The 22854-nt window shown below is 34.9% G+C and overlaps 1 protein-coding gene across 7 annotated transcripts in view; it reads left to right on the top strand.

Moving 5' to 3' along the window:
• The window catches only part of CEP135 (centrosomal protein 135), a 40550-nt gene extending 18390 nt beyond the window's left edge, over positions 1–22160 (top strand). For 4 of the 7 annotated variants that reach the window (XM_035897822.1, XM_035897820.1, XM_035897825.1 and 1 more), the window contains 14 exons: positions 381–524; positions 2057–2134; positions 2284–2435; positions 4502–4617; positions 4688–4842; positions 5338–5393; positions 6443–6611; positions 9841–9951; positions 11767–11952; positions 12865–13074; positions 14038–14240; positions 18409–18513; positions 18901–19041; positions 20869–22160. In XM_035897822.1, the coding sequence (XP_035753715.1) occupies positions 381–524; positions 2057–2134; positions 2284–2435; positions 4502–4617; positions 4688–4842; positions 5338–5393; positions 6443–6611; positions 9841–9951; positions 11767–11952; positions 12865–13074; positions 14038–14240; positions 18409–18513; positions 18901–19041; positions 20869–20890 (1848 nt within the window). In that variant the 3' untranslated portion in view covers positions 20891–22160. Of the gene's footprint in view, positions 1–380; positions 525–2056; positions 2135–2283; positions 2436–4501; positions 4618–4687; positions 4843–5337; positions 5394–6442; positions 6612–9840; positions 9952–11766; positions 11988–12864; positions 13075–14037; positions 14241–17233; positions 18057–18408; positions 18514–18900; positions 19042–20868 lie in introns of those variants that run through there. The other 3 variants (XM_035897821.1, XM_035897823.1, XM_035897826.1) reach the window with 3 other exon arrangements.
• Positions 22161–22854: the final 694 nt, after the last annotated feature.

Below are 22854 nucleotides of genomic sequence, written 5' to 3'. Positions count from 1 at the left end.
AAAATTATGTATTCCAAAGTTAGTGTATTAACTTCAAAGCCATTATAACTTACTGTACTGGCATTTGGAAATGAGAAATCAGTAGGAATGCATGAGAAAGTTGGGTAAGGATACCTTCTAGAAAGCAAGGAAGAAGTAGTAGTTAACTGATAAGAAAACAGTAAAAGTTAGGCTATACTTGGAACAGTGAAAGAGTATGTTGGCAGTGTAAGTTGTTATGCCACTGCATGATTTGAGGAATATATTTTAGGTATCTAGGGGAAAAATAAGACTATAATAGCACTTCTATGGTAATAACAGCATTGAAACCTTTTTTTTGTTAGTATATACACTGTATTAATTGCAATCCATGTATGCTTAAAAACAATAATCTTTTAAAGTCGCAGGGTGAATTAAACAGGATGAGAAGAGAAGCAAAACATAGTTTAGTTTCTCAAAGTCACGTGGAAGAAGAAAGAGACATTGCCTTGACTGACTTTAGAAGACTGATGGCAGAAAAAGAAAGCCTCAGAGAAAAATTAAAGGTGAGCTTTTATAGCTTCATTGCTTACAGTGAGGTGGCATATATTGAAGGCTTATACAATAATACCGTGTTTGTGTCTGGCTGTCAGTTCCCCTTTTCAGTAACTTTTCAACTTATCTGATTTCAAACTCACTTGAGAGGACTTGATGAATTGTCCAAATTACCCTTGTAAACTTAGTTCCTAGGTGGGGATAGGGCGAGAGGAACATGCTTTAAGTGTCTGAGGGCAAGCATGGCATCACCTTGTGTGAAGAACCTAGAAATGAAACCTCAACCACAGAATATTATTCTGTGCGTGCACTACTACGAAGATGCTTGTGTGTCACATATGGTTCTTATCCCACAAACTGGGACTTCACGGACTTTTTCATTTTAACTAATCTTTAGTTATTGTTGCATTTTGTGGCAGAGTATATTTTAAATAGCATATAACTGAACCTTTAAACATAAATTCATAGCAATCCAAGTTTCATTATTTTTAGCCTTTAAAAAGTTAATCTGACCTTTTGATGTCTGGTATTAATGTGCATGAATGTCTTACTTGGTTGTAGTCAAAAGCATATGATTTCAGGGTGGTTTCCCTGACTTCTTTATTGGATCGTTAATATAATCATAGAATCATTTAGGTCGGAAAGGACCTCTGAAATCATCAAGTCCGATCATCATCCCAACAGCGTCGTGCCTACTATACCACGTTCCGAAATGTATACAGGTTTTTAAAATGTCCTGAAAATTCAGAAATTTAAAATCATATCAATGGACTGATCCAAAACCGGCATATGTCAAGATTGATTGTATGATGAATGTTTCCATGGTTTGATTTGCTACCACAAAAATAGAGAACCATAGTGTATCTGAATGCAGTGGCAATAACTCTGACCTCTTTGCTTAAAGCACCTGCATGCGGTGGAAGAGATGTGCTTTCAGCTCCATCCTTTCTTCTTGTAGGTGACTACCAACTTTTTGTATGTGTGCCACTTTGAAATATCTGCACAAAACCACTCATCTCAGGCATTTCTAGGAAGTTTGAGACTTTTTTTTAATAGTTTCACTGTACTTGAGCACAGAAGTCAGACAAATAATTTAAAACCGATTTCTTCATAGACTTGGAGAAAGACCAGTTAGCTTTGTAATCTGTCTTATGTTTCATATTCATGATAACTTCATACATTAATTTCAGACAGCTTAGGACACTAAGCTATACATACTTGCAACCTTTCATATTGCCCTGTAGTTCAGTAATCTTTCTACAGCAACTCATAAATATTAATTTGGTTGGGACCAAATATAAATATACTTTTTCTCTTCAAAAAAAACCAAACCAAACACAAAACAAAAAGACAACTCAGTGATGTTATTGAACTGCAGTCATGTATTTTGAGCTAGTGGTCTGTCGTTTTATAGAGAGAATGTTGCATTTGGTCATTCATCTGAGAATGTAGAGCAATGTTTTCTTAAACGGTAAGCTTAAATTTCTATGGTTAAATCTAAAAATGTATATCTGTTACATGTAATGCTATATTTCTATCTCAGATTCAGCAAGAAGCAGCTAACCTTGAAAAATCAAAGATGCAGCATGATATTTCAGAACTGGAGAATAGTATTCAAGGAGTAAGTGCATTTTTAGGAAGTAAGCTTTTATAGGATAGACTTTATAAGCAATTAATTTTGTTAGCTGTTTTCAACTTAAATTTATTTACAAGGCAAGTTGTGATAGCTTTCTACAACAACGTGTTTGGTTTTTTTTTCTTAAATTGCAGTTTGAGATGGAAAGGTGTGAACTAAAGACTGCAGTCTCTATCCTGAAAGAAAGAATAAACACTTTGGAAAATGAATTAAAATTGAAATCCAGTAAACTTGCCCAGACATCTGATGATTCTTCTCAATTTAAAGCTGAGATTTGCTCACTTCAGTAAGTCTAATACAAAATGTGGTGGTCTTTCACAGATGCTAACATAATTTTGTTTGTTCTATGACTGTACAGCAGAGTTCAGTTCCTGGGAAAGACCATAAAATATTTTCAAAATCACTTGGTATTTTTACATTCTTAAGGAAAAGTAAATATGAGTAAGGAAAGTGCTGTGGTGGCTTTTCGCTGCAAGCTTCTCCTGGACTTATTTGATGACCAGATATACTGATAATTTTTATGGCTAACTATGACTGAAAATTTTCTCCTCCTTCTAGAATTGTTTCCTTTAACAGCCGTGTTCTCTGTTTATGAATGTAGCAAACCAGAAAATTTCTAAAATTATTTCCAAATGCTGTTTGTTAAAAGGAAGACAGATGCCTTTGCAAACTGCAGCAGTAGGACCAAATTGTGCCAGTTTTACAGAGTTGTCAGTAATACTGAAAATTTTATGCCAAGCATTAGGCATTGATATTCTGTAATTTATCAGTTCATGGAGAGTCATTCTGTTATGGCATTTTGCTTGAGCTGTTTTTCTTGTGTCACTCTCTTTCATATGCTAATACTACCACACACACGTACTACAGTTTTGAGAGTTGACATCTTATGATACATGGACATGGTCTGTGGGGATTTGACCAACTTGCTCAAAACTGGGGGATCAAGTATATGCATGTATTTTTAAGGCCTACTTAAACTTGCAGAATCATTTCTGCACTCTTTTAAAGTTGGTTTTAGAAAAAAGCTCCCATCAGCTATCTAAATGTGATGGAACAAGAAGGCGGCTTAGAGAAAGTAGAAATAGAGTACTGAATAAATTGGGCGGAAATTTGGAAATCTGGTATTTGGTTTAGGTGCAGATGAGTCTTTGTTGTAAGAGATCACTACAGGTTAGGTAATACCGTAGATGAGATCTTTTGGATGTTTTACAAGGGAAACCAGGGTCTGTGGCTCACCCCCTAGCCCCCCCCAACCTGATAGTAGTATACTGCACTGTATAACAGTACAATAGAAGAGTGGGTAACTATGAAGAACTGAAGCTGAGAAGCAGGTCTTGGAGTTCATCTAATGCTCCCAATTGCACAAAGAAGGCAGTTAGTAAAACAGTTAGTGTATTTGTTGGTAAAATTGTGACAACATTCATAAAAGTGAAATATCTTGTTAGGTTCCTTACATATTTAGTGGAAAGTATTGATTTTATAAAAAGGAGATGAGGAGTAGGGCTACAGTCATTTCAGCATTTGATTCTACTTTGTGCGTGGTGGCAATTTGTTATAGCTGTGTTTGGGCCCCCCTCCTTTTTTTTCCCCTTCTAAAGTTTCACTCTAAATTGAGTGAGAGCAATCTTTATCTGCAGACGTGCTGTATTCTGGATTGGTGGGGGTTTTTTTTAAATGAAAAGCTTCTCTAGGTTTTGTGGGACCCCACTTCAGAGGGATTTTTATTTCCTGAGCAGTTTTGTAAATTATCCATCTAATTACTTTGGAGTTTCATTTTGCTTTTTCATATGTCACTCTGATATTTCTTGCTAAACGAAACAACTATGTAGATAGATGGTTTTATCTTTCTTTCTGGCTCTGTATTTCTTAGAAGTACATCAGAACTGTAGCTGTCAATTTGGTTGCTTTTTAAAATGTGGTGTAGATGATGATCACTGGTATGAGCTACATATCAAAATCTTTATAAAGCAAAGAGTCAAAAGACACAAGTAGCAAGAGTTACATGCTGCAGAGTAACAGAAATCAGAGGAAGTGGGTGTTTCAGATTATCATGGTGGTTCCACCTATGTTCTGTTGCTCCATTTTGGAATGGTGTTGAAGTGGACTTGCTGTAGAAGTCCAGAGCAACCAAGTGGTGTTGGCCTCAGCAATCCTTAATAGCCCTCCCTCTCCCAGAGAGGGAGGGAAGGGACTGGTTAGTATGACACAACCCTGTGCTGCTGGTTGGCATGACACAACCCTATCATGAGCTTACTACTAGAACTGTTCCAGCACTTCAAGTAGCTTAAGAGCTACAAGTTGATGACCCTGAATAGGTCCCAGACTTCTTTCAATGATATACTGATTTTCCAGGCTCTTAAATGACCAACTCCAGAGGTCTGTTGAAGATTTACAGCACCGATTGTCCCTCAAAAAGGATGAACTGCAGTCAGCTCAAGAAGAAATTGTAAAGCTAGAGGAGAAAATAGGTAATCACTAGTTATTTTTATGCCTATTTCCTGATTTTAAAATAGAAAGTACTTATTCTTTTATTTATAGATAGGTTAAATCAGAGGAGCACTTCACAGGATGAAGCAGTCAATGTGCTTAGAAGTACTATTACTGTTTTGGACAAAGAAAAGGACAGTCTTCAAGAAACTGTAGATGAAAAAACAGAAAGAATTGCATGCTTAGACGACAACTTAGCTAACAAGGTATGTACAGTAAAACTACTCCTTTGTGGTCCATCTGGGGATTTTTAAAGCAGCTACATTTTAGGGAGACATTTTGCCTTGATAAAGCCTGTGCAGAGCTCTAGACATGACATAAACATGGTGTTTGGCCCTAGCCAATAAAAAGAGTCATTTGCCAACTCAGTAGCATTTTAATTATGATTGTTAGTGTATCCCCTAAACACTCCAAGAAAATAAAGAAGTATTTTTTGTATTTTGCACTTGGAGATATTTATTGAGATATAAGGTTCTAGCCTGAGGTGACAGAATCTATAGCTGAATTCCGTCTTTTTTGATGACAAAATAATCCTTTCTTAGTAAATAAAAGAAGCTTGGAAATTTGAATATGCAAAGATGCAGTTACTTATTGGTGAAGGGTTAAAATAAAGGTTTAAATGTAAAGTTCTTTAACCTGAAGTATTCTGTTATGTTGCAATATAATAATACCTAATACAACTTTTGCTTTTATTTTCATAGGAAAAAACAATTACTCATTTACGTCTAACTCTCTCTGAGCTGGAGTCTTCAACAGAGTAAGTAAAGACTAGGATGTCTTCTTCAGTTGTTTTATTTTATCTATCTAGTTGTTTTAAAGTGAAAGTAGATGGCTATTTTAGTTAGTTTGATGAAATGGAGTTAATTCTGTTTAACTCAAGTAAAGGAGTGTGCTGTACTGAGAAAGATGTACACAACTTTTGAAGAGACTTCCCCTGCAATTATATTGCAGGCTGCTAAGATACTGTTAAGACAGCCATTAACAATGGTAAAACAGGTAAAATTTCTTAAAGCTACTTCTTAACTGAGAATTTTAGTATTCAAGTACTCCACTAGATATTATTAGCTTGACCCAGGTAGAACTGAGAGCTGAACTCTTACTTACTGGCAAGCTTATTCTTCCAGCTTAAGCTACCGGTACAGTCTTAACTAAAATATATTTATGTAGTTTTTAGCTGGGCTTCCTCTGATCTTTCCTTCTTGCTTCTTTTTAAGCAAGACTTTTAAAACTATAACTTTTTAAAAGAAAATTAATTTAAACACCAGTATTTAAACATCTGAAGACCAGTGTAACTGAATATTTGGTACATCGATGCATGAAGAATCTGTGGCAAAAAACTAATGCAAGAGTTGACTTAAATTCATGCATATTTATATTTGTACTTTTTTGTTTAATCTCTTCCTTACTCTTTTGATTGTTGTCTTTCAAGTGTAAGCTATCTGTCTTTTTTCTTTATGGTTTATAAAATATGCAATGGCTTAACATACTGTAACCACTACCAAACACAGACAAACATAAGTATCTGTAACTGCTGTTTGCATAATAAGATACATCTTACCAGATACATCTTCAGAGTTGAAGATTAATTCCCTTTTATTTGTGCATATTGACATTTTACATCCTTAGCTTATATTTGTTTTGATGCAGTTTGTCAGCCTTCAGGGAGCAAGAATTTTACCTTTTCTTTTAAGGAAAAAAAAAAAAAAAAGCTTTTGTCTATCCAAAATCCACAATTGATCGTTTTCAGCAGTATGTGGTATAGTATAAGAAGGGACAAAGATAAATCTTAAGATTTTCACTTGCTAGCCAGATGAAAGACATGCTGAGCAACAGAGACCGTGAGATAGCTAGTTTACATCGCCAGCTTGATACGTCCCACGTAGAGCTTGCAGAAACAGGAAGAATAAAGGAAATGGCTCTGAAAGAAAACAGACGATTGCAGGATGACCTAGCTACAATGGCCAGAGAAAACCAGGTATGAAGGCAGTACATAGTACTGAAGTATTAAACTATTTATTGCTTGCCTACATATAGTAGTACATCAAAACCTCTGTATCCTCAATTTTGATTTTGTATGTTTAATTATTGGTATTTCTTGAACATTGGGATATTAAAAATGACTGGGCAGAAATTGTAAAAGCAATTACTTTAGATACTTAAGTGTAATCAATACAGTGGGGGACAAATAGACAAGCTTTCAGTTTAGTCATCCTCCCCAGATTAAAAAAGAAATCTAAATAAAATAAATCCAGGACATAATTGTTTATACTATAATGAAATTATGTTAATTGGTTATATCGCTTGGTAGTTGGTATTTAATTAGTAAAAATTGGGGTTTATTATCTGTGAAACAGGGATTATTGAGAGAGAGCAAGAAACCACAAAAGCAGGTATCAGGTTATTAGTCAGGTGAAAGTGAGAGGGAGAGAGATGAGATTGCTAGCGTATGTGAAATCGTTCTGGTGCATAGTGATTCATTAGTTTCATCCATCTAGTTTTTATGAAGCATTGGATGTATTGGGTGAGGTATGCCATGTTTGAGGTTTGAGTTTTGAGATTAAAATGTTTTGGAATGTAGATTTTAACGTTTGTGTTCTGTGAGGCTTGGTAATGGTGGCTGTAAAGAGGTACTGGCAAGTTTTTAATTTCCAGTCCTGGCAAGGTTAGTTTCCATTCATATGTGTTGCTCTGCAGGAACTTTGCTTTCACTGATGGATTGGGAAAGGTTAATGTTGGGGGAGAAAATATAAGAGGACTTAAAAGCTACAAGACAGAGGGATTGAAGAAAACTTGTTTTTAAGGTATGATAGTCCTGAATAGTCTGAATTTGTTTCCTGATTTCAGGAATGGGTAAGGATGCATAGTCAATGGGAATAGGAGGAGTAACCTTTCCATTGTGTCAGGGTTGTGTGGGGTTTTCAGATAGTGAATTCAAAGTTGCCATCTATTTTCTTGGATAAATGCTCTTACTGGCTTGTCTTTGCATTGGTAAGGTAGGTGTCACGGCAAGGTGGTATCTTAGAATTCAGCTGTATATTGCAGCTTTTTTTGTGTGTGGGTTTTGGTTTTTGTGGAGATCCTGTTCAGGTATTTTATTTGACTGCTTGCAGAGTGTTATGTTGTGTATTTTTATTTGTATTAGTTTTCTATGATTTCATCTTTCCTTAGCTCTCTAGCAGTTTAGAGTAATAATGTACCTCCTTGCTAACAGCCAGCCAGTCAGCAGCTTTCGGCCAAAAAGCTGGTGGGAAGTGCGTTATGATTGCCCAGCGGACTCTGAGTTGGTTCATGTGTATCCATGGTCAGCTTTCCAGCTGGGAGGTGTACAGTCCCTCTCAGCTGCTGATGGCTAAATAAATTTCCTTGTAAAGTGCGTGCTATAAAGGCATGACTTAAACATATGTCAGTTACAGAATCAAAGTTGAAATAAAATCTTTAATGCCTTGAGGAATTACCTATTTCCATAGGGTATCATTGAATATTTTATTGAAAGATGAGCTATCTCAAGTTGATGGTGTAGGTTAAATACAAATTTTGCAAGATAGAAATAGTTGAGAAATTCAGTGAATTAAACTGTTTGATTCTCATCATTATTATTCTTGTGGCATCTTCATCTTGATATGTTCTCCAGGGGTCCACAAGTTAAACCAACCACTGGTGTGTAAGGCTCATTCTTTCATGAGCATAAGGGGCTTATATAGTATATGTCCATTTGCACTCTTCCCAATCATCATTGCTCTATTTCTTCCTTGGAATTCTGTGGGTCTGGGATCCATGGCTTGGAGAGCCTGAAGTGCATTCAGTCTTGTTAATCCCTCACATAGTTAGAGGAGTAATGAGTTGGTTTTGTGTACCAGCTGGTTACTGCTGACCAAAAGCCTCCCAGCTCCAAGTGCATGAGATGGATGTCCCTGTACAATAGAATGTGCGTATGGACAATATATAACAAAAATGTCCAGTGTTTTATAGGGTAAGTAACATTATTTTTTTTTTTTTGGGCTAAAGAAAGATTAAAAAGACTATGCAGAGAATATGTGAATGTGACTTAAAGAGCTACCCCAGAATTTTGTTGCAACTCATTACATCCAGTTTGTATAGCAAATACAACTATTGCAGCTCATCATGAGACTCAAATGCCTTGTACAATTTTGATGCTGAGATAAAAATGTTTGCTTGAATTCACTGTAAATGCCAACACTAAAAATAATCAGGGCCTTTTTAGCTAAACCATTTATTTCAGTTCCCCTCAGTCAACCGATCTGAGTCTGAAGCTAGGAAGTACAATACAGCAAGACGTTTTAAGTAAATGATGTAGTACCCTGAATAGTTCTTGCAAAACCTATGGTACAATGTGTGTGTGTATTATTGAAATTAGAGATGCCATCCACAGGTATCTAATAAAATGAAGTATTAAATACTATCATAATGTGATGACCAAAGCTTTCCCACTGTGCTTGGGAAGGCTACCACAGAGACAAGCAGACCGATTTCAGCATGTGCTAAATAAGGCACACAATAAAAAGGCTGCTATTAATGAATATTATTATACCACAAAAAGAAGAGGGGAAAGAAATAAGGCAACATCCTCTACTTCCCCCACATTTGATAATGGGGAATAGAAGAAGATACTTTTTGGCCCTCTGGACTAGAAGACTCAGAGAAAGGTGAGAGCTGAACCTGAGCGGGCCAGACCTAGCAGTTCCAACCTCTTGAACAAATTCCATGGTCGATTTTTGATGTCTGAGTATGATCTTAAGAATGCATTTAGTAATTTTATCTTGCAATTCTACTTTAAAATAAATGTTCTTTTGTTATAAATTTGACTTTCCAGTGACACAAAGCTTTCCTTCACTCAGGGATAATGAGTCTTAAGGCTAGAAGAATCCCAGCTCCCAGCCATCTGTACGTTGAATTTTCCCAAAGTCAGTAGGGTGTGTCATCAGGGAAGCTGCAGATTTTATGAACTGGTCTGATATTCATTGTTTTCTGTGATTATTCTTGCCTGGAAAACTCTTTGGTGTATCTAAGGTAATAGGGGATATTTCTGAACCCTGCAAATCCCAAAGGGTTTTGACTAAATTACTCAAAAGTAGAATAGAATAAAATCTAGGGCATATGCAATTACCTTGATTTAGTCTGAAACAGTAATATATCGTGATTAATTTACTCTAATGCACCGTTTTACCTTTATCTAATCTCTTTAGGCTATCAGTACTGAACTTGAAGATGCAATACGTGAAAAAGAAGAAATGAAAACCAGAGTTCATAATTATATAACCGAAGTTTCCAGATTTGAGACATTGATGTCTTCGAAGGTAAAAGTATAACCTGTAGTCAGTCATTGCTGTTTTCAATAAATCCATTCTCATTAGGATATAATAAACAAATTTAAAAATGTGTGGTTTGGGTCCCATTCTCCTGTCTGTCCCATTTCCTTTTATTTTTTTTCATTCTTTCCTCTGCAGTGTTTCAAGCTACTAGTGGATTCATGTAAAACCTTATTAGATATGAAGCACTGATAAATTCTGGCACATCACAATTTTATTGATTATGTTTCAGTCGGCCGTAACACTGGAGAATGACAAACAAATCATGTTTGAACATTGTTTTGCTTTTTGAGATTTGACAAGGCAACTAGTAAAATATCTGGTACTATTTCATGATTGTAGGCAACAAGCAGCTGATGTGATGATTTTTAATATTTTAAAAAGAGAAATTTTATATGTGGTTCTGCAGGCAAGTGTAAAAATAGCACACTGGAATGTTTTCTCTATGAGTGGTAAGAGTTCAGAGTTTTTGCTGTACTGGCAAAACAGGGCTCTTGTTAAATGTATTGTATCCTGATACTTGGATTCAAAAGTGTGATGTGTGTGAATTAAAACTTGTAATAATTTAAAACAAATAGAATTTATGTCAAGACAACGTAAACTGAAAAATTTATTATTTGACTTTGAATAGGAAAAAATTAGTTTTGATCTGACTTTGACTTCCACATCTAGATGAATGTGTGTAAATTCAACCACTTGTTACAAATAGAAATTGAAGCATAGAGAAAAAATTAAGGTCAGTAATATATTAGCTTAGAACTCTCAACTTAAAACACTTGAAGTTTAGTTTTTAAGAATTTTATAATATATCATATGTCCAAAGCACTTCAGCTACAGATGTGGCCACATCTTTGGCAAACGAGAGTCCAGTTATTCAAGTCAGGTACCAAGAGGCTGTAGAATATACAGCAAGTGACCAATTACGAAAGGCTGGTTTCAGGGATTTGTCTAGTATTACATCCGGATGTTGCTTGTGGATACAAGGATTTACTTTGCTGCACACTGTTCACTTGCTGAATCATGAGTTTCTGTTTCCTAATGCCCCACCTCATTCTGTCTGCACCTTCCATGTTCTGCAAGAAACACAGAATGAATTTCAAAACCAGTAGCTTTCTTCGTTAGATAAATCTAATTCATGCTAGCAACATGCTTATCCTGCTGTGCATTACATGAACAGGGGAAGAAGGGAATGGAGCTAAATAAAGAAGAAAAATTAATCACTGCCTTATAATATGCACTTGCAGTTGAGCCAAATTAAAATTCACAAGCAACATTTGTTCTATCACTGCAAACTTATAAGCACTAAAGCCTGCAATTTTGTATTTTTATGATGGACTGCTTAGGTGTACGTGCCTGAATAGGTTATCGGTCTTTTAGACACTGCTGTAATATAAATATTTGTAAGACTGCTGTAAGTAAAAGAGATGAAAATGCAGTCCTGCTGGAATTTCTTGGAAGAGACAGCGCTAGGATCAGTACATCTCAGTAACGTGACCCTTGACAGTGCAGGAAGATCTAAAATAACCTCTCACCTGGGAGCCTTGAAACTCATTAACAGCTAAATGTAAATACATCCATTTAATAAAACTGAATTCCATCACTATATTTATTCACTATTTGGACTTGCAAAAGGGATGATGCCCTTTAGTGATTAGCAGATAGTGGGATTAAGAAAATGGAGAAAGATCTATTCTCTTCTAGTAAAAAAGAAAAAAAAAGATATTGTGGGGAGTAGGCATGAAATAAGATCAAGCAACTTGAAGATACATTGATCATTGCAGATTGATTTATTGTTTCATCCAGGAAAAAGAAAACCAAGAATTGTTAGAGAAGTTCCGAATGCTCCATACGCAAGCTGAAGAGTGGGAAATTAAGGCTCATCAAGCTGAAGGAGAAAGCAGCTCAATACGACTTGAACTCCTTTCCATAGATACCGATCGGAGACATCTTCGAGAGAGAGTAGAACTTCTGGAAAAAGAGATTCAAGGGGTAATAACTTGTGCAATGAAATTCTGTCAAGGAAGGTGGGATACATTCATGTGGGGTTTAATAAAGTCAACATGCTATTTTTAATGCTTTAGTGGAAAATAACTCCTATATGTGAATGTTTCAAATATGGACACTGAGTTTTTGAAACAGTAACTGGTTTTGGTTAGACGTGCTTTCCCAAAATTAGAATCACACCATATATTTTAATACTTGTAGATATCTTCTGTTGGGTGATCATCACTATTATATTATTGCCTCTGTAAGAACTTTTTGTTTAGTTGCCTCAAAATATTTGCATATAGCTTTGAGTATTTTGTCAGCTAGCTTTATGAGTATTTTGTAAGCTTAGTTCTTACACTTCTTTGAAGCTTTGAATGAAGTACTTGAAGCGTTGGTGGCTGGAGTAAAGGTAAAAATCTGGTATTAGTAGTCCAAATCCAGAATCAGGATTCCATAATAACGAAACCTGGACCAATAGCATAGAAAATAATGAGGTTTATATTTTAGAAGCAATACCTTCATGGAGATCAAAGAAGTCTTAGAGTATAATAGTTGTCTATTTACCATATTTTGTCTCATGCTTTTAATTAGCCAAAAAGAATTAGAGACTTTAATATTGTAAGCTGAGTAAAAAAATAGACTGTATTTTGGGGTTTTAAGCTTTTAATTCTTTTCTGAAGCTGGAATCCAGCCTCATTCCGCTCTTGTATAGTACTTGTATAATTCTTCAAGATGGTGATTAAAAATTGCAGAGATGGTTTATTAGTTGTTCTTAGCTAGGGAAAATTAATTTTGAAGGGAAAGTTAATTTTGCAGGGGAAAGAAAGTATTAAAAAAAGACCTGTTATCCAACAGAAAACTGTTAACTCAACATTTAGTGCTGAAGGGGTATCCATATTTGTCTTTGTTTAGCATATTGTTGCACATCAAGCATATGAATCTCAGATCTCTTCCATGACAAAAAATATGTCCAAAATGGAAGAGGATATTAAACGTGAAAATCAGGATAAGTCTTCTGTGTTGGCGGACCTGGCTTCTGTGAGGGAACTCTGTGTGAAACTTGAGTCCAACAAAGAACTTCTTTCTCGACAGCTGACATCCAAAAACATGGATTATGAAAGGGTAAGCAGCAAAGGAAAATTTAATTTGCTATAATAAAATATCTTCCTTTGCTTTTAATGGGTTTTGGAGAAAAGAATAAGGTAAGTTAAATTACATCACTAGTTTTGCATTTATATATAAATTATTAATTTTGCAGTTTACATAATTATATCTATGGGGTTTGTATAAAAAGAGGGAGTTTTTCATATGTTATCACTACAAAATGCGGCAGCAGTCATTTTGGTAAACCACAGAGGCAAATTATGTTTGTTCGGTTTTGTGTACTGTTTCTTAATTTACTCAGAATTTCAACTTTTATAAAAGTTAATAGTGCACTTCTTACTAAGATATTACAGAGTTTTCCCTAATGGATTTTTTCAATTAAATTGAAATTTAGATTCAGCTGAAGTTCATTAAATATTCTGAAATAGTTTAAACCATTCTAAATACCCATCATTTCTGAATTTTTTTCTTTACAGCTGATTGTTTTGTCTTAGTGACTTGGTCAGGCTTTCCATTACTGTAATATTCAGGACCTTGAGAACAGTAGTACTCATCCCCACAGAATTTGTTTCTATTCATAGAACTTATGAGGAAAATGAGCATTCCTATATTTTCAGCAAAAGCCAAGAAGCTAATTGTGAGATAACCTAGTCAAATAGAATGAAGTATAATAAGTAGTATTTTTGTACTTGTGCAAAAGCCTACTGCTGTTAAAAGCCAATTACAGTTCTGATACTAAGCACTTCCAGCACTCAGTAATCCAGCTTCCAGTAAAACATTTGACAGATGTACAGCTTGAATAGTTTTTAACTAAGTATAGTTTTAAATAATTGTAGGCTTTAGTTTGTTTTGTGAGCTCAGTTTCCTATTCAATTTTATGAAAATTCCAATCATTTCAGTTTTTATAACAACTCTTCACAAAAGAGAACTCTGTGTGTTTGCAAACCAGTGTATTAATCATGTATAAAATTTGTGCCCTAGGTTCTAGGTGAATTAGAAGATATAAAATCAGAAGCAGAGTTGCTGAAAAAGCAGTTATCCAGTGAGAGACTTACAGTTCAGAATCTTGAAACGTTGCTGGCTACTAGTAGAGACAAAGAATTTCAGAACCATTTAACATCCCATGAGAAAGATTCTGAAATTCAGTTATTGAAAGACAAGCTAACACTCGCCGAGAGCAAACTGTAAGTTTTAACAAGTGTATGTATGTGTTACGTGGTTTACAAAGAAACTTTTTCTGTGTGACAACACTTAGGCACAAAGTCAAATTTTTGATGTTCAGTATGGCTGAGCAGATTTTTGCAGCAATGTCTTTTGGCCTTTCACGGCATCGTTTACTTGAAGTTTCTTTACAGATCTTTCATACCACTTTCATTAATCAGCACTCTGGTGGACATCAGTTTAGTACAAGCAGTAAACTTAAACAGGAGTTCCAAAGGAAACCTACTGCAAAAGGAAGGAACACCCTGATGAGTTTTCACAGTCTTGAGAATAAGCACTCAGTTTCTCTCTGGATTTGTCCCCAGTCTAACTCCAGAAAGTTTGCTTCACCTTCTCTGCTGGTCATGACTCTTCCTCAAATCAGTCAGGCACAGGAGGTGATACCTTTCCTGAAGTTCACTTGTCTGATATAACTCTGACATCTTTTCAGTACAACCACTAAAATCCTTTCCTTCTGAGCCTCTTAGTGGACATCAGCTACCTTGCCATTAGGTAGTTATCTGTTGCAGACATTATTTCCACTACAGAATCAGCCAACCTATGATAATTTGTAAATTTATTTAGCTGTTAGGTACATTTATAAATGTATGCATTGCAGTGTGATTTGGATATTCAACCTTTGCATCAGACAGTATCAATTCTCAAAATATATAAGCACCTCTTTCATGGATTCTGATTTTCTTACTAGCTTCAGGAAGCAATCTAATTCAACTCTGCTTTTTAAGCAAAACATCATATTTTTATTTGGCTTTGAAGAGTTTAACTATGACTTTACTTAATAAGAGAACACAAATTTTCTTAGTCTTGAACTATGTTTTATGTTCTTATGTTGGAAAGTATTCTGAAGTCCTTACTCCTTTAGAACAGTGTGGATTCATCAAGCATCTCGAAGCAAATTGAAAGTAAAATTTTAACATACGTGTACTGCTCACAAAAAAAATACCAACTAGATTAAATCCACAGTAAATGTGAACTGCTTGCCTACTCAAGATGCCTGTTGGCCTTACTTTGATTACAGTAAGAATCACTTACGTAATAAATAGTGAAGTCATAGTGCTTTAAAACAGCAAAAGTACTTTTGCTGCTATTAATATTAACTGAAAAACTCCTGTATTATTTATTGTACCTTTGAAATATAAACAGAACTGAACCTGACACCTGCACTAAATGTGGCCAGCACTTTCTGTTATCTATAACTGTTGTTGTTATGCTGTGCATATGCCTAGAGTAGAAATAACTTTTTAACACTCTTACAGAAGAAAGACTAATCTATTTGGAACAGTGAAGCTAAGGGGGGAGGGATGTTTTGGGTATATGAAATTCATGTACGAAAGAATTGGGGGATTTAAAACATTTTCTGCATGATATGGAGCAGGCAATTTGAAGTTTCCATGACAGGTGTCATCATGATGTGGTAATTCTCCTGGGGATATGTTAGCCAGTGACTGTAGCTCTGCATTAAATAGCAAGAAGGAGGAGTAGCAGCTGAATGTAGATGGTGGTGAAGAGTAAAGTTAAAGTAGAATTTCAGAAAAAGAAAAACAGATATACCCACCTAGGTAACACTGAGGTAGAGAGAGAAAGGAAACAAATGGAAAGTAAAAGGACAGATAAGGCTTCCTTATGAGATATAGAATATAGCATACCTAGACAGTTAAAAGCTGTCTATAACTTGGTTATACAAATGTGCAAGAAAAATGCTTTTGGTTGATTTACGTAAAGGCTACAACTTCCACTGATGATGGTCCACTGCAAGTAGCAGTGATCTCGATGAATCTGTAGATGACGACACTGTTAATTGTCCCTGTGCAACTCATTCTCATTGCTTCATGTTTTAGAATTGCTGAGTTTCATTTACTTAGGGGAAGAAAGTTAACTGCATACAAATAACATAAATTAATGGAATGTCCTGACTATGAAATTAAATGCGAAAGGTACCAAAAAAAAAAAAAAAAAGGAAAGGAGGGGGTTTTCATTTAACTTCAATTCAGCTTCTTTGTGCGCAAACATTCTAAAACTCTATTTAAATAACTTCATAGTAATTCTTTCACAATTTTTCTTCCACACACATTGTAGGGTTCCTTTCTTGTTTGTTGAAAACGTCAATACTTGCACGGTTAATAGGGTGAATAGGATATTGCAGGAAGAAGGAAAACATTCTCTTGGAGGAATAGTGGCTATTCTACTGAATTGTTTCCCTCTCTTTATCTCAAAGGTTCTGCATATTGCTAGGCAAGTGTTGAGGTGTAAAAACTAGTTGTATATACTTTCTACTATTCAGTTTGCAGTAGTTGCAGTCTGAAGAACAGAAACTTTAAGCGCTCACAGCTGTGACTGAAGTATGTGACAATTATGTTTGTGTCTTTCAAAATACAAAAATTCATTTGACTTGGCAGAATTTCAATTCTAACTGAAAAAAAGGTGTGTTGATATTTTTGAACATTATTTACAGTGTTGGCCTTATTGTGTCTGCATTTCCACTCTATAAAATGGTACTGATACAACCTCTGACTTTAGAAGGATTCTCAAAATTAAGTTTAACTTGTGAGGTTCTTCAGTGCTGTAATTTTGAGCTCTGTGAAGAGAGAGTAGGTGTGTTAGAGTGCTATTTGGGTGATAGTACAGGAAATGAGATCTTGAGTCTCTGCAGTGATTAATTATTAAATAAACTGAGAACATTGAGTAGCTAAACTACTTTTTGAGAGCTGTGGGTATCCACTGTGAAAGAGGAAGTGAAGAAATAATATATAATCATATAATCATAGTATACAATGATTCCTGTGCATAGGGGTTCCAAATTAAAATATTTCTGAATTTTTTTATTTACTTCATGATCTTAATTTTGTTTAAATGTCATTGACATGGAAAAACCTCAGAACTCATGAAACTGTTTGCTTTCTTTCTTTATTTTACAATAATGATATTGGGCTCTGAATGCTTACCTCCATCCTGAAAGCATATGCCTGTCTCTGAAGGACTTGTTCTAAGATATCATCGAGACCTCTTGTCTTCTGCGTCTGTTCTCAACATACTGGATCAAGATACCATTCTAGGAATTTTACTGATGAATAGGGAACAACAGGAAAAAATATTCCACGATTCTTTTTGGATGTCTACTCAAATCTCTTGAGTAGTTTGCATCTTCCTGGAGTCAGAGACCAGCGGATGCCAGACAGGAAGTCTGTGACTGAGCTAGGAGTGGAACTCGGGTTTCAGAATTCAAGTCCAGTGCTTTAGCAATAAACTAGTACATCTTTGCTTCTCCAGAAGTGACTTTTGAGCGCTCCACCTCATATTGGCTTTGAAGACTCTTTGGAATAACATAGCTCTCTTGATTCTGGTTTAGACAACTTATTTTACACTCAATGATTTATTTTTTTTTTTGCTTGCTTTATAATGCAGTTAGTGGTGTTTTGCAACAAAACATTGAGTTGACCAAGCTGATTATTTGCTAAGAAGTGTATTTAATTATGTTATGTAAGATTTTCAAGGCTGCTTTTCATTTTGATTCTTGCAGTTGAAACAGTTGGGCTCAAACACCAAGGGCGTAGTTGACAAGCTTTCAGAGACCAGGTGTTGCTGGTCTGAGCTTGCATTAATGCAGCTTTGACTTAGATTTGATTCAGTTGTGTTCACTGCTGTGTTCACAGACAGTTCCAGCCTACTTGATACAATTTTTACTGAAGCCATATCTGTTATGTTTGTATTTTTTGTGGATAGTCACTGCTTTTTTTCTTCTTCTTTTTTATGTGTATACATAAAGACCATCTCACGTTGCAACAGAGGATAGTAAATCAATAAATGAATTATTTAATTAATAAATATTTAATTAATAAATATTTAATTAATAAAACATGTTTGTGTTTACCTTTGTCGGAAAAAGAACATGATGTATTGTAGTAAGGATGTAGTGAGAGACTTGCCAGCTTCTCACTTCTTTCTCACCTTGGGTTCTTCCAGAAAAATTGCACTCACTTGGTTCTCGCTGCTTCTAATTTGTCTTTTATTTGGTCTGTGTGAAACAACATGCTCAGTATCTATTTTTGTTTTCTCTTGCTCTAATTTGTCTAAGCTCCTCGCTGACAGTGTTCAAAGAAAACTTTGTTGCTTCTCATAATTTTTTTTTTTTAGAAGCAGCTATAATAGAGAGGTTCCCATACTTCGAAGTAAAGTTACACAGCTGCAGACTGACTGTGATGTTTTAAAAAGGCAACTGACAACTGAACGATTTGAACGGTAAGATGCTGTTTTTTCAGCCAGGTGACTCTTCACGTTTCTTCTTTCTCACTTTTAAAACTGTTGCTTTTTTCAGGGAAAATTGTGTTCCTATTGTCATGCAAAATCTAATATTCTGATCTTGAAATCTGCTTAATTAAAAAAGAAAAAAACTTAGTTTCTGAATTCTGTCATACGTTTTGTGAGTTTACTATTGCACCTAAAAAAAAAAAGCCTTATCATGAACACAAGAAGAAAGTTGAGTGACATTACAAGAAAACAAGGCTCTTTGCAAAGTATTGTGAAAATCACCAAGTAAAAATATGGAGGAAAAAAAGTTACATTTTTTTCTTTTAACATCCTGCTGTACCAATGTGTTATGTAACTGAAATTGCTATCTGTTGGTAGAGAGCGTGCAATTCAGGAAATGCGTCGACACGGTCTCTCTACATCATCATTACGTGCTTCACCTCCTCTCAGTTCAACATTAAGGTCTCCCTCACGTTCTCCAGAACGTACCATTGTAACTGATCAAGCAGCAGCTGAAAAGTAAGTGATTTGATTTTAGCAGATTGTTTCTGTTTAAGAGTTAGGTTTAAACTGTTTCTAAATAATACTTTTAATTATATGGAATTCTTACACACTTTAGGTGGTTCTAAGTTCTTCTTTTGTTGACTCTACTACCATAAAATATTGATTGGAAATGATAGATGTAAAGTGCTCTCCAAAGACCATATAATGTAATGGATTCCCATTCCTGTTTTTGTTAATGGTCTTGCACCAGCTGACAGCTTCCAAATCTATATTGCCTGCTCATTATTACCCTTAATTATATCCAAATATATATTGCCAATTTATTATTGTTAATAGTTATTTCCAAACAACGGATGGTTCATATTAAGAGAAATGCCATGAAATTCTCTCCAGTACAGCAGCAAAGGAAGGACACTCCATAGGAGAGAATCCAACTACAATGCATTTGAACCCTACACATTACATGAAACTGTCTCCAAAACAAGTGCATAGAAATAATTAATGTATTTTTCATTGTTAGTGCTTGAATCCTATGAATGTCTAAGATCGTGGTCACTAGAGTCCATAAAAAAGAAATCAGAACCAACTTCTCGCCAGTTCACGTTCACTGACATTTTTGTTCTTTTAGAAATCATTGTTGGTTTAGATTATGTCAGTTATGTGTTAGAGGCCTGATTATCAACTTTATATCCTGTCTGTCCTACACTGCATAATAAATTGCAGTGAAGAGTGGAAGGACAGGGAGAGATAAACAGTGATTTTTTTAGGAAATAGTGTGCCATAGCAGCCATATAGTATACTATAACAGCCATATAGTATACTATAACAGCTCATGAATGCAGCTATGTAACTGCTAAACTCCAAGAAACAGAATTCCAAACTGTTAAGATTTTAAACTTTATTTTTGTTGGTAAATACATATAGTTTGTTCTTAAGCTTACTTTTGTTAACAAAAACACAGGTTTCCTGAGAACTGAGGTCAGCCTGGCATGATCCACATTGTCAGCAAATTTTCTTTTCTGTGGGTTTTTGGATAAAGCAAAAAAAAAAAAAAAAAGGAAACTGTAGCAAATGAAATATTGATAGTGGGGATGAAACAGCAGTTATGACTTTTGCTTTACTGGTGAGTCTTTAGGCAGATCCTATTACTTTGCAAGTCAACATTTTGACTGAGGTAATGACAGATAATATATTTCTGAGAATGCGTATCATCAGTTGAGAATTGTCTTTAGTCTTCCTTGCTTTACAGTGAATCCCAACAGCAATAAGAATAGTCCAGTTGCTATACTTGAAGAATACTGCGTAGTGAACTATTTTTATCCTACCATTTGCATTCATAGTTTTAACAGTGACAGCTCTGTACCATATCTTACAAGAAAATATCCCATTTTCATGACGTGTATTTTTAAAGAAACCATTTTTAGCAACTGAATTCATATGCAGTTTAAATTTTTACTATCTTGCCTTTTAAACCTATCAATGGATTATTACATTAGAACGATCTCCATAGTGCAATCACCATCTTTCACCCCACTTACTGATTCCTTCCTGGGAGCTTACCACAGTAAAGTGTACTCTGTAATTACTGTTCTGAAGTGTTGCAACTGTATCTTTCTCTATTCTGATTTAATCTCAAGGAATTTTCTTTTCCTCCATATCTCACATTTACTTTGTTAAACATTTGAGCAACGTAGAGTTCTAGATAATATGCTAATAGTCGATATTCAGGAATAACAGAAGACAATATGAGGAGGCTAAATCGATCTATTACTTTTTATCCTAATATTCATTAGTAGAATATAATAGACAGCTTTATTTTGAATTTTTTTCTTTCTCCACCAGAAATGTGAGCTTCAAGGAATGACCAGTACTGGAGCAACTGAAGCGTTACCTTGTTACATGGACTTTTTTTTCTTTGTTACTATGAAGGCTGACTTGTACTCTACCTCTGTATTCTTCAAATCAGTGATTACCTTTGAAATTTCTGAGAACCAGTGAAGTAATCAACCTTGCAAAATTCTGCTTCCCCACCTGGCTGGGGTGACTTTTTTGCTGGCTGTTTGGTGGGTTATGTATCAAGGCCAGCTAAGTTTTCTTACTATTTTGCAAACATAATAATTGTAAGAAGGAAACGAGTACTTGATGTGACAATCTCTTATTTTCATTTTACTATTTTATTGTTCGCTTATCTCATATGGTTACAGAATTTTGTTCATCTTACTGTGAGCTAACATAGAATAACATGCATGATTGTCTTAAAAATGCTGAGCCAGTGTATGTTTTATGCTCATGACAATTTCATGTGTTTGGGCTTTTAACAAGTATTTTCTGTTTACAGGTCATGGTATTTAAAAGTATTGATTATCTATTTTGTGAATGCATTTTGTTTACTGTACCTTTTCTTAATTAAAAAATATATCAGTTATTCTTTATTTATATTTTTGTCATGTAACAACTACTCATCTCCTTTTGTTTAATCTTTGTGTGAAATTGCATTTTAAATATTACCCAATATTAAATAAAAAGTGAAGAGAAAAATGGTATTTTTAAACATGTATTGAGATCCTTTAAATATTATAAAATTTATTCCAAAGTGGTTTATATTGAAATTTTTGAATCATATCTGGAGAATATTTTTCAAATTTTGGTTTTAAAAGATCAGAACAAAACCTGGAATCCTTCACGCAGTTACGCTCGGGCTGTTGGAGAGGTGACACATGCCTTTATGCTGTGACGCACCTAATCTTTAAAATACCTGGTGTATTTAGCAGAGGAGCATTTCAAATTTAGGCTGTGAAGTAAGATGCAATTAGCAATCACAATCTTAAAGCTCTTAAAGCCCATCTATGCAGATAATTGTATATCAAATCATTCTTCTATTCGTGAATGTACAGGTTTCTAATAATTACACGCCATTCAGGTTGATGTGATGGGTATTCACAGGTTCCGTGCAGGGGACTGGAAGTGGGACGATGTGGTGGTGTACAGCCTTGCACTGGCCAACAGGTAGTGTTCTGCTTGCCTAATGTTGAATAAAAAACTGTGATTACCAGCTAACATTACAAGCATCTCTAAGGTGTAAATAACACATTAAATGACGTGGAAAAAAACCTTTTTTTTTTTTCTTTTAGATTTTGTCTATTTTGCACTAAGATTGTTACAGTTAGAAATTATAAAGAATATTGTGTTAACTGGAAGTATGTACTCATAGATAAGTAATCGCTGTTGCAAGTTATATAGATACATTTTATTTTTCATATATTGTATTTTGTCAGTTTTGTTATTTAATACGTGTCCATATGTATAAAGTTTTACTAATTAAAAACAACTTGGAACACCCATTCGGAAGTACCTGAAAATACTTGTACGACGTCAGGCTTCTGAGCCATTGGACGGAACTGTTTATTTAAAGTGGGTGCATCTCATACTTTTTAGGTTTCTCATTTGCCACTTACAGGAATGGGGAGATCATCATCCCTAAGTCTTACTTACGTATTAATACTGTTTGTAGTTAAGCCAGTAGTTCCCAGTGAAGCTAATTGATGTTAATTATTCAGAAGTTCAGTAAGAATGAGAAAAGAACTCATGTTCTGCTCTCTGTCTTCAGTGGTGACTTTTAAATATTTTGTGTTTCCCTTTAAAATTGGAATCTTGAATTTTTAAAAAAAAAAAGCAGATGTTCCATTTTATTGAAAATCCTGTATTTCATCTTACCAAAAAATGTGTATTTTGACATTACAATTAAAACCATAACACTTCAATTAATAGCAATTCTTACATGAATATCAATTATGAAGACTTAGCGAATCATTGAGCACAGGTGGTATA

Source organism: Egretta garzetta, unplaced genomic scaffold, assembly GCF_000687185.1.
Source record: "Egretta garzetta isolate BGI_Z169 unplaced genomic scaffold, ASM68718v1 scaffold46, whole genome shotgun sequence".
Taxonomy (NCBI): Eukaryota; Metazoa; Chordata; class Aves; order Pelecaniformes; family Ardeidae; genus Egretta; species Egretta garzetta.
The sequence above is the reverse complement of the archived record's forward strand: the minus strand, read 5'-3'. Positions and strand labels throughout refer to the sequence as shown.